This window comes from Rana temporaria, chromosome 4, assembly GCF_905171775.1.
Source record: "Rana temporaria chromosome 4, aRanTem1.1, whole genome shotgun sequence".
In the NCBI taxonomy this organism is placed as follows: domain Eukaryota; kingdom Metazoa; phylum Chordata; class Amphibia; order Anura; family Ranidae; genus Rana; species Rana temporaria.
In genome coordinates this window covers 429,020,440-429,037,354 of record NC_053492.1, presented here as the reverse complement: position 1 = coordinate 429,037,354, position 16,915 = coordinate 429,020,440, and the positions used below count along the sequence as shown (strand labels likewise).

Genomic DNA, 16,915 nt, shown 5'->3' with positions numbered 1-16,915 from the left:
CGCGGGACACCAGCGGCGAACGGGTCTGCGGTCACGGAGCTTCGGACCAGGTCGCGGGCGCGTGCTCGCGACCCACTGCTGGGCACTTAAAGAGGACGTACAGGTACGTGCTTGTGCACAGCCGTGCCATTCTGCCGACGTATATCTGCAGGAGGCGGTCCTTAAGTAGTTAAACAAATTATTTCATCTGCTGCACTTGCAAGCACCATTTTTTACATCACTACCAGGGTGGATACAAATCAATGATTTTTTAAAACAAAAGATTTTTTTTCTTTTTTTTTAAATAAGATTTTTTTTTTTTATCAAATTTGTTTTAATAAAATGCTTTTGGAGTAAAAATCTATCTAAAGAAAGTTTACTATTTAAGATGCATTTATAATTTAGTTTATTCAGCCTAAAATCTAGCTTAGTTATGAAGCATGAGGCTGTATATTCTGCAATATTTTCATTGAATCCAAGCTCTGCAAGCTGAGATAACATGCACTGCATGAAGCATTCACATAATTTAACAGTGAGATAAAACCAAGTTCAGGAATATTCCTTTATCCCATTGTATTGCAAATGTATGTACACTGCAAACTGTATGATTGTTTGAAGAGAAATGCATCTGTACCAGACTCTAAGCGTGAGGAGGAAGGACAAGCAGTGGAAATGAAAGTGAAACCTTCTAAGCAGCTTATAAAACCTGTGATCTTTCTGCGCTTGAAGTGCTTTATTCCTCCCTTGAGGAGCAAAATGGCAGCAGACTGTAAAAGAGACCCAGTTTGGGAATATTTACTAACCGGACAGCTTATTATTCTAAATAGGAAACCTTCATTTTGTTTTCAAATATTAAAGACTCTAACTACCAACAAGAATAAGTCCTTACCGTTAATGAGCACCTGTCATTTCAGATCCATCAGGGCAGCGCCTGTTAGCTAGCATCCACTCACCTGCTGCCGCCACGTCCCTCACCTTGTTGTGTCACTGCCGCATCACCAGCCATCCCATTAAAATGAATGGGACTGTCGGTGAGTCAACAGCGGGTCAGAGGAGGAGCTGCTGTGGGACAGAGATGACAGTTGCTCTTTAAAAATTTTGATTTAAATCAAGCCTTTTTACTAGTGATTTAAATTATATTTTTAAATCTACTTAATTTAAATCAAATACACCCTGATTAGTACAGATATTGGGCCAGATCCACAACCAGTGGGCGCAACGTAACTTTTGTGATTTAAGTTACACCGCCGCAAATTGCCCAAGTTAGTGCCCGATCAACAAAGCACTTACCTGTAAATTTGCAGCGGTGTATCCTAAATCAGTCCGGCGCAAGGCGGGCCAATTCAAATGGGGCGAGTCCCATTTAAATTAGGCGCGCTCCCGCGCCGGACGTACTGCACATGCTCCCGACGCTATTTTCCCGACGTGCTTTGCGTTACGTTGCGCCGAGTTTTGTGAATCGCGACGTGTAAAAAAGAGATGCGGCGGGAAAAAATTTTTTTAAAAAAAATTTGACAGCGACGCGGGAAAGACGGGTATACTTTTACATGGTGTACTAACTTTACACTTTGTAAAAGTAGCCCTATCTTTGCGACGGCAAACTAACACTCACGGCGACTTCACGAAGGGAAAAAGCTTTGTGGATCTCCGTAAGTGCTAATTTGCATACCCGACGCTGGATTACGACGAGAAATGCCCCCAGCGGCGGCCGCGGTATTGCATCCTAAGATCCGACAGTGTAAGTCCATTACACCTGTCGGATCTTAGGACTAGCTATGCATAACTGATTCTATGAATCAGCCGCATAGTTAGAAACAGGGATACAACGACGTATCAGCAGATACGCCGTCGTATCCCTTTTGTGGATCTGGCCTATTGCTTCTATCTGCTGAGGAGCTGCACTGAGCCTTTTGAAGCCAGCTGCTATGACTCATTTGATATTGTGAACTATTCTGCTAGGACTTCACCACCCCGAAGTCTACTGTTTTGTTTCTGCTTGTTTTCCGCTATACCAAATATTTTTTTTTTTTTCCCAGGAGCTTGAGAACTCTCACAAGAACCTACCTGAACTCTTCCAGTGCCATGGAGAGGCTGACCAGCTGGTCTTCCATCAGTGGGGAGAAAGGACAAACAATTTGTTGAAAGGCCTAGGCGTCCCTTCATCATTCCACAGCTTTCCAAATCTCTATCATGAACTCGGCTTGCTGGAATTGGAGCAGCTGAGGTCTTGGATTTTGCAAAAGTTGCCGGATGACTCTGCAGAAATGCAGTAATGCAAATCATTTCTAATAAATGTTGTATTTAGACGTAAACGTCAATGTCTGCTTGTCACATTTGTCTGGAAAAATGGTGTCTGTTAAGCTGATGCCCTCATATTATTGTATTTGCCTGAAATGAAAGCCAAAATCAGATTTTGCCATGGTCTGCCTAACCTAACTCAGTGGCTGAAATCCATAATACGGCATCTGTCACGTATCGGATAAGACCAGAACTGTGTGGACTGCAACAGAGGAAACCCAGACGTGTTTAAGTGAAATATGATAATTTATTAAAGATAAGTGAAATAATATAAAAATAACAACCTCCAATACCACACTGTGAACAACAACCAATACCAACAGAACCCACAAATAACAACAGTAAGAGACCAATATGTACAGGTAATGGGGAAAACCAGAATCATAACAGGGCCAAGCCAGGGTCATCAATGGGAGGTCAGCAGCTGGGGAAAGGGAAAATAAACAGGACAAGGAGAGGATGGATGGATCACAGTGGGGACAGGTACATGGCTCAGGGTTCAGGATTCCAGGTTCAGGTAACCAACAGGATCGGGATCGGGTGAAGATGCAGAGCTACTTGGGGTCAGGGCGCATGGAGAGATACCAAGTCTGATTGTCACTGCCGGGTATTTGTACACATCTCCTGCAGTCAGTCTCAGGTGATGCCTAATTGCAGGAGATGTCAGCCCCACATTGCCAGGAACCCCCCGCTGGTGGATGCCAGTTCTGCGGCCCAAAAATCACATAATATCACCACCAGGGGAGAGCTCCCCTGACAGTTCCAGACTGCCAGGAGACACCTGCTGGTGGACCACAGTACTGCACGCCAAATATCAGGCAGTGTCACCAGCGGAAGGAACCTTTCCTGACAGCATCTGCTTACATCATCAATAAGTGACCATCCAGGCTCCTGTTGAGCAATGAGTTCACATGAAAAATTATCCTGTGCTGTATGGGTCCGAGCTTTTAATGCATCCAAGGAAAGTTCGCCAACCAATCACTAATAGGTGAGATGAACAAAAAGAGAGTCAATTCGTTTAAACTCCAACATTAGCAAAATCTTGCTTGTTTAGTAAATATTGCCATCACTGTGTCCACAGGAAGATTTTCGCGCCACTGGTCTTCCAACGTCTGTATGTGCGAATACGCTCACATGAGTGCATTACAGCAAAACCGACACTGGGGGACATCTGACAACATACATTTATAACATTTCCACAACAATGGTCTTCTTTTTTCTATTAAAAAAGATTTTTATTGAAAGCAAAACAACTTTCAGTGTACATACCTTTCAGAAACGAATAAGCAGGTATAAATACTGCATCAAAACATAATCGTGTGCCACAGGGCCTCAATACCCATGTCCCTTCTCGACCAGACATTGCAACCGGCATAAGGCACACCTAACAAAATCAACCTATAGGGCTTTGCAAAATTCTTGACATTACAAGTTCCCTTGGGCATATTTCCGTCAGAGATGCTTCTAGCTCATATAACAGTAATCCCAAAAGAGAGGAAAGATCCATCCCTGTGCCCTAGCTATCGCCCAATTTCTTTACTTGATGTTGACCTCAAGATTTTTACTAAAATCTTAGCCACTATACTATTGAGCCATATCTCGTACTTGGTGCATCCAGATCAAGCAGGCTTCACCCCTGATAGAGAAGGCAGAGACAATACGCAACGAGTTCTGAGCGCCATTAATTTTTCCCAAATTTATCAAAAGCCCTTAGTGCTTATATCAGCTGATAGGGAGAAAACATTCGATATGGTTGACTGGACATTTAAAAAAAAACACATTACAACATATCAGATTAGGATCTGTGATGCAAAGTTGGCTCACATGTTTATACCCTGCCCCGTCGGCCCAAGTTAAGGTGAATGACATAATGTCATATGCCTTTCCTATACGGAATGGTACGCGTCAGGGTTGCCCACTGTCGCCCATTATATTTATCCTCACATTGGAACACTTTTTAAGACCTATACGTGCCCATCAAGATATTAAGAGTATTCCATCAAAAGGAGGGGACAGAAACTTGCAGCGTATGCAGACGATCTGATATTTTTCATAACCTCCCCTCTTATATCCCTCCCATCATTATTGTCAGAATTACGCACATATGAAGCGCTCTCCAATTTTAAGGTGAATTATAGTAAATCCGAGGCAATGGGGGTGGAGCTGAAGAAATCTTTTCTACATCAGATAGCTACCCAATTTAAATTTAAATGGACAGACTCCCATATACGATACTTGGGAACAAGTATTCCAAATAAATTTAATAGGGTGTTCGAACTAAACTTTGCCCCAATGGCACAACAGTTTAAGCTGGATTTCCAATGTTGGGATAAGGAGGTTTTTACACGGTTTGGTAGTTTCAGTGTTATAAAGATGAATGTGATGCCAAGACTCCTATACTTGTTACAGACCCTGCCCATTAAAATTCCTGTGGGGTTTTTGAGAGACCTACGTTCATGATTTTTGAAATTCGCTGGCTTTTTGGCCCAGACAAGAGTGCGCAGAGCGACCCTGTCATTCCCTAAGGAAAGTGTGGGGGGATTGGGTTTCCCGACCCAGTTAAATATCACAAGGTTGCACATTTGACAAGGGTGATAGACTGGTGTGTGTTTCAAAATAAGAAACAGTGGGTCCATATGGAACAGGAGACGATTACAATACCCCTGGAAGGTCTTCCATGGCTTCCAGTTGCTGATATCCCTCAAACAGTGAAGGGACACCCAACTTTGGGAGCCACAGTACGGACTACTAAAAATATTTTTAAGACTACTAACATCTCTCCATATCCGAGCCCTTTAATTCCAATTTTAGGTACACCGGCTTTTCGGCCAGGCCTTACAGACCCTCGCTTTGTGACTTTGGTGTTTAGTAGGCTTTTTTCACACGTCTCATCAGGGAATCAGATAATGATGAGTAGAGAGTTGGAGCATAGTTTTACGGATCTGGACCTTCTTCGATGGGCACAGCTTAGTACATTCCTTCGATCGATGCCAGAAATTCTTACTATAGTACGGACACCCTCTTTATTTGAACAACTATGATTAAAGGGGGAGCTGATGAGACATTCGTTGTCACATTTTTATGCTTCGTTGATTAGATTAGAAGCACCACAAGAACTGGTGTTCCTACAAATGTGGGAAAGAGACCTAGGGAAAACATTCTCTCAGGCCCAGAAGGACAAGATTTTATTGTTCGCACTTAAGGCATCTTTGGCAAGTAGATACCAAGAGGGAGGGTAATAAAATTCTTACTAGATGGTACAGGACGCCTGTTGTATTGCACCGGATGTTCCCACAAGTATCAAATGTCTGTTGGCAATGTCTTGAATCTAAGGGAACCTTGTTACATATATTTTGGGAATACCCAAGATTGAAAGAGTTCTGGACAATGGTGGCTGAATAGGTTAAAACAATCACAGGGGCAGACCTGGCTGTATTCTTATTACATGATATCTCAATATTGTATATCAATATCATCTTCTTATGGCAGCAAGGGCTTTACCAGTTCACCTAAGATCCAATGTCCTCATTAGAGACACGGTTGTTGCCTGGAGGGAGGTGCAGAGACTACTGGGATTGCCCTCAAGTATCTCTTGCCATTTAACTATTCTGGGTAACCCTATGTTCCTCCCAGATATTTCATATAAGGCCTTTAATCACTGGCGCACCTGTGGACTTGTCGATGTTACCTCTTTATACAATGGAAACCCTAGTACGCTTAAAACATTCTCGATCATCTCTCAGGAATACTGCCTGCCGGCATTGCATCTTTTCCATTATCAACAACTTCTCAGTTATATACAAGCTTGTTCTGGGTATCAGGTTGATCCTCTCCAAAAGTCTTTCATTGGCATAGTGCTCCAACGTGATGACTACTCTATTTCCAATCTCTACTCTCATCTCATCATGCACCGGTCGAATAAATACCATGTTGCCCCGTTTCAGAAGTGGTCTTCCATCTTCAACGATGCTGACCTTCCAGGGAAAATCTTAAAGAGCTACCAATATGTCCACAATCTCATTGTTTCAAAGACTTGGCGTGTAACTCAATTAAAAATAATACACAGAGCATGCTTCCCTTTCCTCATAAACCCTGAGGACTCTACACAGGCTCTCTCCCGGCCACCATTATATTCACAGATCACTTGTTTATAACTCAGCTGCTTGTATCCCCCTTTTAGTGATATAATATATAGTGGTGTCCGGTTAGATGATTGATATTTAGGTATTAGTATGATGACTATAAGTTATGTTCCGCAGCAACACCCAAGTTCTCCAGAGAGTGCATTTTATTTGGCTTCCAACACAGAACAAAATCCAAAGTCCACAGATGATACAAATCGAACAGAGTATATAAGTCCCATCTTGTCCTAGATCAATTCTAGACCTGTGCCTTCATATTCATACAGAGTGACAAGACTGACGGAATGCCAGATTGAATGTCTCAAATACTGGTCTCACACTGGAGGGAGGGGTTCTTTCAGGTCAACCAAATGTTTCCCATGAATGAATACCCCCTCAAGTCTAATTACCATCAATAAATACTTCCTTACGCATGTAAACAATGTACCCTTTGAGGTTAACAGGCCAGCTCACACACCTAGGTAGTCTTGCATAAGATTAACACATCAAAGGGTCTTCAGCTGTCCCTTTGATATGTTATAATTCAGCTGGCTTGGACAGTTCAACTAAATTTCTGGTCAATATGGTAATGTAATACAATATCCTACATAAATCGGCCAACATATTACAACACCCCTGAGTCCTTCACTGGGTTACACTATGTTAGGCCTCCACTCCGGAGGGTACCACACTGTACTATGATTTGTATCATTTGTTACTGTTCACTGTTTCTCTTCGCAGATATGATACTAAGCCAGTTTATTACACACGGGTAAAGTTGCTTTCCTTCTCACATCCCTTCCCTTTTATTTCTCCTTCCCCTCCCTCTCCCCACCTTTGACGCTGTTTGGGTCCCTGTATCTGATAAACGCCTGCATTGTAACTCAGGTTTATAACTTTGGGTCTTCTGGCCCCATACCAGGTATCTGTCTCTTGTATTTTGTTACTTGTAAAACCTAATAAGTATTTAAAAAAATTAAATAAAAATCATTTTGTCCTTTAAAATGACTATGCTTTTATACATCCAATGTAAGGCCGAAACAACTAATCGATTAATTGACAACTAATCGATTAATCGACAACTAATCGATTACAATTTTCATAATCGTTTAATCGACCAGTAACATAATGGGGTTAAAAAAACTAAAATTAGCCCTTTATAGTACAAAAAAGCAAATCACTACTGTAAATATTACTTTCACTGTCCCGCAGTAAAAAAATGAACCCCTTACAGTAGCGATTATTTGCTCTTTTTGTACTTATTTTTGTTGTTTTAACCCCATTATGTTACCAAACATCTCAGGCCTGGGGTCACACCTATGTTTTTTGCAGAAACACACTACAGTTCATTTACATGTTTTCCTATGGGACACGTTCACATCCATGATTTTTTTACAGCTGCTGCGTATTTGGAAAGGGCAAGGACTTTTTAACGCAACACGGTGCTATTTTTTTTTTTGGTTCAATATACTTTAATGGAGAAGCTGCAGAAAAGCATGTAATGTGTTTTTGCAGCAATTTGTGTTTTGTAATCTGCCCAACAACAAATTGGCCCAAAAAAAATTAAAAATGCTAATTTTACTTTTTTTTAAAGGCTATTATCCGATTAATCGATTATTCGAACAACAATAATCGGCCAACTAATCGATTATGAAAATAATCGTTAGTTGCAGCCCTAATCCAATGTGACATACATTAGACACACCTCCATTTACATGGTACTCATCCCATATGACACATACAGTAGACATCACTGCCCCCCATACTTGACAACTATTCAGCAAATTGTGTTTAATTGGATAACTTTACATTATATAAACCCCATAGAATACACATAAATTAATAAACCTCCTATTTAAAGGGTACCTAAACCCAAAACTGTTTTTAAATTTTTTTTTCTTTTCGTTTTGAATTGAGTAGGGAAGAGTTAAAAAGCTTATCAGCCTTTTTTTTTTTTTTGTCTGTCTGTGTCTCAGTGGGGAGGTTAATGCTATTTGTCCTTGCGACAATAGATTTTGAAAAGAAAAACAAATGTTGTCACCTAAACAGCAGTAGAAAGGACATATTCCAATGGGACTAACTGTCAGACATCTTTGCCTTGGAGACATTTCCTCTCTCACTTCGTGTTGTGTTTTGAGTCTGTAAGAGAAGGAATGTCTCCTCACGTTTTGTGTTTGTGTATGTACAGTATATATGAGTGTGTGTGTGTGTGTGTGTGTGTGTGTGTGTATATATACATATATATATATATATATATATATGTGTGTGTGTGTATATATATATATATATATATATATGTGTATATATATATTTATATATATATGGGTATATATTTTTTTTTTTATTACAGATACTTATATAGCACTGTCAATTTACTAGCACTACACATATTTATTTTACATTCACATCATTCCCTGCCCTCAAGGAGCATACAATCTAAGGGCCTACCTGACATTCATACATACACCTATTAAGGCCAATTTAGACAGGAACCAATTAACCAACCAGTATGTCATTGGAGTGTGGGAGGAAACCCAAGCACCCGGAGGAAACCCATGTAGACACAGCGAGGATATGTAAACCCCAGGCAGGTAGGGCAACACAAGGTATATATATATATACCTCTTGCACCCACCAAGGTGATAATCCTGCTCCTATATGGTCTTGGTCAGGTCATATGACTACTTTTGTAGTAGCCCAAAACATCTTGAACAACAGTGCCTAATAGACAAATTATCAGAAATGTTATAAAACTTGCCCAATTGCTAGTTACCTGCAGATAAGCTAGTGCTGGGACTATCTGTGCATGTACCTTCATTGCCAAAAAAGTTAACAACTGTTTCTGTTTAGGAACCACAGCAACCCTTTATCATGTGATCAGCTGATCACATGTAAACAGACTTGCCAGTTATATTTTCTTACCACGTATTTTCTTACCATGCTGTGTATGTGTGAGGAAAGGGGAGCTGTTAACCAGTAAGACTGATGGTACATTCTTTACACTGGTAATCAAGGCTCTGATCATCAGTGCAGCCCATCAGTGCTCATCAATTCTACCTATCGGTATCACTTTTCAGTGCTCATCAGTGCCACTTTTCAGTGCTCATCAGTGTCACCTATCAGAAGTCATCAATGCCGCCTATCGGTGCTCATCAGCAGGAGCTCAGAGTGCCTCTCATACGGCTCATAGCCTGCACTGATTGTTGCTGCCCCCCCTCACGGATGGGAGAGGAGAGAGCTGACGATTTTCTTCTCCTCCTGTGTGTGTACCGTGGGAACTGTTAAGCCAAACAACTAAGTTTGATCATTCACACTTCCCGCAGTACACTCACAGGAGGAGAAGGAACAAATCGGCAGCTCTCTCCTCTCATCCATGTGGGGGGGGGGGGGACTGTCCATGCAGGTTATGAGCCGTATGAGAGACACTCTCAGCTAAGAGCTCTGCAGCAAACAACTCCGCTGGGACCCCCACAGAGGCGGAACGCTGGTGCCCTTCGCAGCTCTTACCCGCTCGGTGACACGTCCAGGATCGAGGAATCAGGGATGTATTACTCTGAACTGGGATGCTCAGACAAAGCAGAGTGTTGCTTGGCATGATGTCAAGGTGAGCAGAAACTTGCTCAGTGTGGAGCTGGAAGAGAGGGGACCGGGGGCAGCAGAGGGAAGCTGAATAGAAGGGGCGATGGGGCGGTAACATATAGAGGAATCTATCCCCTCCTGCAGCTGCTGAATCCCTGCCAGAGGGAAAGGAGAATCTGGCATTCAGCAGCTGCAGGACAAGGGGATTGGTTCTGCTATATGCCGCTTCTCCTTTCCAGCTGTACAGGGGGGCCTCACTGGCCCCCTGGAGCATGGGAAAGAGTTGCAATTGCGACTCCTGTAGCTACGCCCCTGTATACAGGTAAAGTAAACTTGTCATCATCTCAATTATAGTAAACTGCTAAGACTTCCCAATAGCCTGTACCTAGAGTTTACTAAGTTCAGGAGGTCATAAATGGACTTGACTCTTGAGGGGTTGACACAACTCTACTAAATTTTAGTCTCATCTGACCATCTTAAACACACATTGAAGATTCTGAGAACACATGGAAAAAGGTGTTATGATTAGATGAGACTAAAATTGAATTATTTGGCCTCAACATCAATGATGTGTCTGGCGGAAATCAAATACAGCACACCATTCAAATAAGGCCATTCCTACAGTTAAGTATGGAGGTGGTGATATCATGTGTTAGGGGTGTTTCTCTGCAGCAGGGACTGGAGCACTTGTCACGATAGAAAAATGCATTGGGCAAAAGATCATCGATTTCTTGACTAAAATCTGCTGCCCTTTACCAGAAAATTGTCAAGAGGAAGAAGGTTTACTTTCCAACATGACAAGGACACAAAGCACACATCAAAAAGGACCACACAGTGGTTGAAGGAGAAAAAGATGAATGTGTTTGCATGGCCTAGTCAGAGCCCAGATTTAAACCCCATTGAAAACCTGTGGAATAACTTGAAGACTGCAGTCCGCAAACGGTTACCATCAAATGTAACTGAACTTGAGCAGTTCTTCAAAGAAGAGTGGACAAATGTTGCAAAGTCTAGATGTTCAAAGTTAGTAGAGAGACATATCCCAACAGACTAAAAGCTGCAATTAAAGCAAAAGGTGGTCCAACAAAATACTGACATAGGGGATCAGATCCTTTTTCAGATCCTTTTTCCAACTTGGTACTGTTTTTGAATATTTTTTTTTTTTTTTACTGACATGTTGGTATTATATCTTTCACTTCAGTATTATAGGCCACACTAGAAAATTCAACTGGATAACAAATAAACTATCTGTCTTTATTTGAGGCTGCAAAGCAACAAAATGTGATTATTTTAAAAGGGATTTATATATATATATATATATAAATATATATATATATATATATATATATATATATATATATATATATATATACCGTACCCACTGTATGGGTGTTAGTACTGGATAGCTAGTTGAAAAGAAATGTTAAAAAAAAGAAAATGAATGAAGGCAGCACATCATAGTACTAATACACTGTGATGGGTTTTAAATATGCTTTAAGTTATGTAAATCAGTGTAGGCTACAAATGTTAGAAACAGCCAAGACTTATGACGCAAGGGTTATTCTGGTGCCCTATAGATTTGCCATCCTAAACCTAAGTTTATATTGTCTGTCCAAAAATTCCCCCCAACCTAGAGGAACGGACTGACGTGAACTGGTTGTCAGTAATGCATAAATAAAACAAATTCTAGCTGCCTTGGAGAAATGACAGCTGGATTTGTTTGGCCAATACTATTTTATTTTTCACAGTTTGTGTCCATGAAACCCTGTAACTAGCTGTACGTAATGGTACAAAGCTCAATAATTCTTGCGTTCATTTTCAAAATAATTATGCTCATTGTAAGTTTTCTTCAGTTAATGCTTAAATTAATTTTCTGTTACTTAGTTACACAATATGTGATTCTATGAGCTAAAATAATTCAAAATTCAAAGCATATTGAACTGTTTAGAAAAATGAGAATACATTTTTCTTTCCAATAGGAGATTAAGTGCTAGGCTGAAACAACACTCTCCTGTCCATTGTAAAACCTGACTGGGCCACATTCGTCTGGCACAGGCCATGCCGATAAAGCACACTCATTTTTATAAAAGTGATCTTCCAACAAAAACATGTTTAGACAAGTAAATCGCTATTAGGAGAGCAAAATTGCTCCTTTAATAATCAAATAGTCATGTTGAATTAATGGGAACGAAGATCTTTTATCCAAATGTAATGATGATAAAATTAGGTTGTGTTAGGCAGGAACAGCACAAATTGTATTTGGTAGGGAACGCAGTGTAAGAAACACTTAAAAGAGAAGTGGGTTATGAAAAAACAAACAAACATTCATACTCACCTAGGTGGATGCAGCATCTGTCCCCCATCGCCTCTTAGGCCGATAACTGAGCAATCAAAGACCGCTGATCGTCTCAGGCTTCAGTGAACAAAGAGTGGTGAGTGTCAGTCACCAGCTCTCTGCTCTGCCCCTCCAGCGCTCACTAGACCACTGGACTGTGGAGGGGGTGGGAGCTGCTGGCTCAAGCTCTCAGAGGCATGCTAAGAGGCTAAACCAGCTGCCACCCAGGCATCTGGGTGGATCTGGATTTCTCCAAAGCCTGGACCAGCTGAGTAATGTCAGCTGACAGTGGACTTTAGCCCGCTGTCAGCTGAATACAGGTCACCGCAGTACAGAATGAAGTGCACTCCTGTGATCTCCAGGAGAAGTAGGGCGAAAGCTGTTTCTTTTTGTGGTGGCACGTTGACCCTGTAGAAAGTTTACCCAGTGGTAAATCTACTGTAACTGTATTGGCAGATCAATCTCTTTCATGTAAGGTGCCGATTTCGAAACTGAATTGGAGGCAGACCCCTAAATACATAGATAAAAATAAATATATACAAACCGTTTCATCTACCATAGGATTTGTAGGTGTGCTGGGCCAGACCAGTAATCCAAACACACTTGCAAAACAGCATAGCCTGGTCACTAACCTTACTTTTGTTAATTGTAGTAAAGCAAATAATGCTTGGTCACTACCCCACCCAGCTTGTGGTTTGGACAAGAGAGAAGCAGCAGCACACTGATGAGATCTTCATTATGCTTTTTCCACTCTCTTCTTCTGTCAACAAGCTGGCAGTGTTAAGTCGATAACAGTGGGGTTGATTTACTAGAAAGTACAAAATCTGATGCAGCTCTGCATAGAAATCAATCTGCTTTTTTTGGGGCTCAGCTGAAGTTAGAAGCTGATTGGCCATCCTGCACAGCTGCACCAGATTTTGTCAAGATGATGTCCATATATTTTTGCTTAAAGGAGAAGTAGGGCCAAAGCTCTTTTGACTGCACATCTCCTGTAGGTTACAGGAGTGCACTTCATTCTGCACTCCTTTGACCTGTATTCAGCTGACAGTTGGCTAAAGTCCATTGTTAGCTGACATTACTCAGCCAGTCCAGACTGTGGAGAGATTCCAACTTTAATGTCAGGATCCACCCAGATGTATGATCAGCAGCTGGCTCGTCCTCTCAGCGAGTCGCTGAGAGCCTGAGCCAGCCGCTTCCACCCTCTCCACAGCCTGGTACTCTAGTGAATACTAGAGAGGCAGTGACTGAAGGTCACTAGCTCTCTGCTCACTGAAGATTGAGAAATAATCACTTGGCCCTCGGTCTTAGAAGCAGCGGAGGACAGTTGCAGCATCGGATTGATACTGCATCCACCTAGGTGAGAAAAAATCATCCTGGAATGCCGCACTCTGATTAGGCAAATTTTAGTTTTAAAAATAGCAAAGGATAAAATCCAAAAAGCTGCAAAATAATCCAAAAGTCATACAAAACACAATCAAAAACAAAAAAACAAAAAGTGGACGTACAGGGACAAATGACTAACGCGTTTCACATCTTTATTTGGCGCTTACTCATAGCTGAGATGAATACTAGAGAGGCAGTGACTGAAGATTGAGAACTGATCACTTGGTCCTCGGTCTTAGAAGTAGCGTAGGACAGTTGCAGCATCGGATTGATACTGCATCCACCTAGGTGAGTATGTAAATTTGTTTATTTAAAATACCATACTTCTCTTTTAACACCTACAGATATTGTCACTCCATCGTGTCGCACATGAAACAGTCATATGTTTAGGTGAGTCACCTGTCTGACAGTTTTCGTGGATCACAGAACTATTAATTTTAGTACTGTTTTATGAACAACTGGGGCAAGCCTTCTATCACTCCTTTGATATGGAATATTGGTAAAGCTATATAGAGCACTATGGATGGACCAGAATGTCAGAAACCGTGAACTATATGAGTTGTTATAATGGTTATGATCTTCAGTATGCCTGCAGAAATGTGTTGTTCCATATTGGTGCAGTTTACTTTATTTTATTTAATCCTAAAAATAATAGTTACCTGGCTGTCTGTAACAGGTGCTCCTCGCTCCCGTTCTCTCTGTAATGCGTTCCGCAGTGGAACGCATTACGGCGACCGTGCGATGACCTCATCGTGCGGCGCCCTGTGAGTTCCACCGTGGAATGCCGAAGTGCCAGGCCCTATACGGCGCTCCTTTCAAATCATTGCCAATGCATTACAGCTGTCTGGTACCTGTCTCCTGCCTATAAAGGCATTCCCCAGATACACAGACCGCATTCTATTATTGTCAGCCATAGCTCGGTCACGCTACTGATATTGGTGTCATCGCTCCCCATGCTGCAACACCGCTCCAGCCTGCAACTACTTCTTTAGTGCTGTTACATCTCCTGCAACAGAGAGCCATTGCTGGGGACAACCTTGAGGCCTTCCTTGCTAAATACCTTACACCACATAATCCCTGTTTACTACACTGAAGCCTGCAAACGGATAAGTAGCTATTGTGTCACTTGTAGTGCCATAGGAAAATCTGCTGCTTGTGTGCCATCTAATACAATTGCTATTACTTGTTATGCCTTGTGAATATCAACATACTATTTGGGATATATTGCTGTGCTAAGGACTGTTTGCTAAGGAATACCTTAAAGGGCCATCTACCTCCAAATCACCTGAGCAATAATCGCCTCTTATATGCAACTATAATCACCTGAGCAATATTCGCCTCTTACGTGAAACTATAATTACCTGAGCAATATCCGCCTCCTATATGCAACTATAATAACCTAAGCTATATTGCCTCTTATATGCAACTATAATTACCTGAGCTATATTGCCTCTCATACGCAACTACTAGTAGTCACTACAACTCCTATTTACTACGAGCTTGACATAATACAAATCACTTATAGGCCTTGTCCTGAATTTTTTTTTTTTATTCTTTATTTTCATTTTTAAGAATAACAGAAAAGAAGGAAAACAGACAACCTATATAAATATTACATTACAGCTTCAACTTCAGCTAATATCTCATATACTATTCATATTATATATATATATATATATATATATATATATATATATATATATAATTTTTTTTTCCCCATACATTTAAAGAAATAATACACCTAGAAGACCTTAAATTCCAATTTAACGAGCAGAAGATACCGAAAATAACCGAGGTAATATTCCTTCTTCAAATTATATCTATTTCCCCCCAATTCCTACATCCACCTGCCTAATTATTCCATTTATTCTACTCTTTTTAGTCTCTTATTTTAGCCGATTATTCCTATAACTCCATTTTCTTTCATTCCCTGTTTCTTTTCCCCCATTCCCTAACCCCTTATCCACTCCTCAAGGCCCCCTTCTCCTCCATTCCCCATCTCCACTATAAGTGGAACAGTGGGGAGAAGGACAAAAAAAATTAAGTTTTAATAGAAAATAATTCAAAACACCTGTTGTCTCCTCCGATGCCTGATGTCCAAACGATCTTCCTCTTAATCTCTCTCCCTACCGGGCTAGTTATTTTTCTTGCTCTCCTAATAGCTTTTTACCTTCCTCTGATTGTACAAATATCTCCCATGGTGCCCATATTGTTTTAATTTGTTCTTTCCTATCTATCGTCAATGGCAAGAGTTTCTCCATTATTCCTACTCTTCTAACTTTGTTGAGCCACATTGAATTCAAGGGTGCTTTTGAATCCTTCCAGTTTATTGCAATACAGCTTTTTGCCGCATTTATCAGACGGCACAAAACTGACTTCATATATCTTTTGGATGGAATTTGTGTATAATGTAATAAGAAAAAAGCTGGATCCTCTGGAATCTAGTATTCTGTAAATATTTGAGTGATTCTCTGCACTGTTTGCCAGAATTGTCTTATTACTGGGCAAGCCCAGAATATATGTATCATTGTCCCTTTCTCCTTGCATCCTCTCCAACACCTGTCAGAAACTTCTGAAAAAAAATTGTTTAAAAGCGATGGCGTATAATACCAACGTGTTAATATTTTATCATTTAATTCTTGTATTTTCGTACATCTTGAAGATTTTAACGACAGGTCTATGATATTCTGACATTGTGCTGGGGAGAAAGTTTGGCCTAAATCTCTCTCCCATTTGGTCAGGCATGACATTTTAAAGTCTTCTAGGGGTGCAGTCAACAGTGTATACATTTTGAAAACAATGTGGGGGAGGGGCTCCTCAAACTTCGTTAGTGTCCGACTGTAATTTTCTGCATTACCCAGGGTTTCTAAAAAATGTCGAACCTGCCGAGCTTGCCATAGAGGGATTTCAAAACGCCCACCTCTTTGTGTTAATTCACAAATTGTTAGCCACCTCCTGTCACCTAGAAAGTGTGAGGCTTGAAATCTACCTTTTTCTCTTAATTTCTTAAATATTTGGGATTCCATGCCTGGTTGAAACTCTGGGTTTCCTACAATCGGAAAAAGGGGGGAATTTTTAGTAGAGAATTTAGAATTCTGACAAACTTTATTGCCTATCGATAAGGTTGGGCCTATCATAGGGTGAATTTGGACTATATGGGGTAATTCCCCATATATGTGATATGATGTAGAGAACCCCCAAACTCCTGTTTGTGTGGAGTGAC

General features: G+C 40.9%; 1 protein-coding gene across 1 annotated transcript in view; it reads left to right on the top strand.

The window, feature by feature from the left end:
• The window catches only part of LYPLAL1 (lysophospholipase like 1), an 80,096-nt gene extending 77,805 nt beyond the window's left edge, over positions 1-2,291 (top strand). The window contains exon 5 of the mRNA XM_040351435.1: positions 2,016-2,291. Within this exon, the coding sequence (XP_040207369.1) occupies positions 2,016-2,252 (237 nt within the window). The 3' untranslated portion in view covers positions 2,253-2,291. The remainder of the gene's footprint in view (positions 1-2,015) is intronic.
• Positions 2,292-16,915: the final 14,624 nt, after the last annotated feature.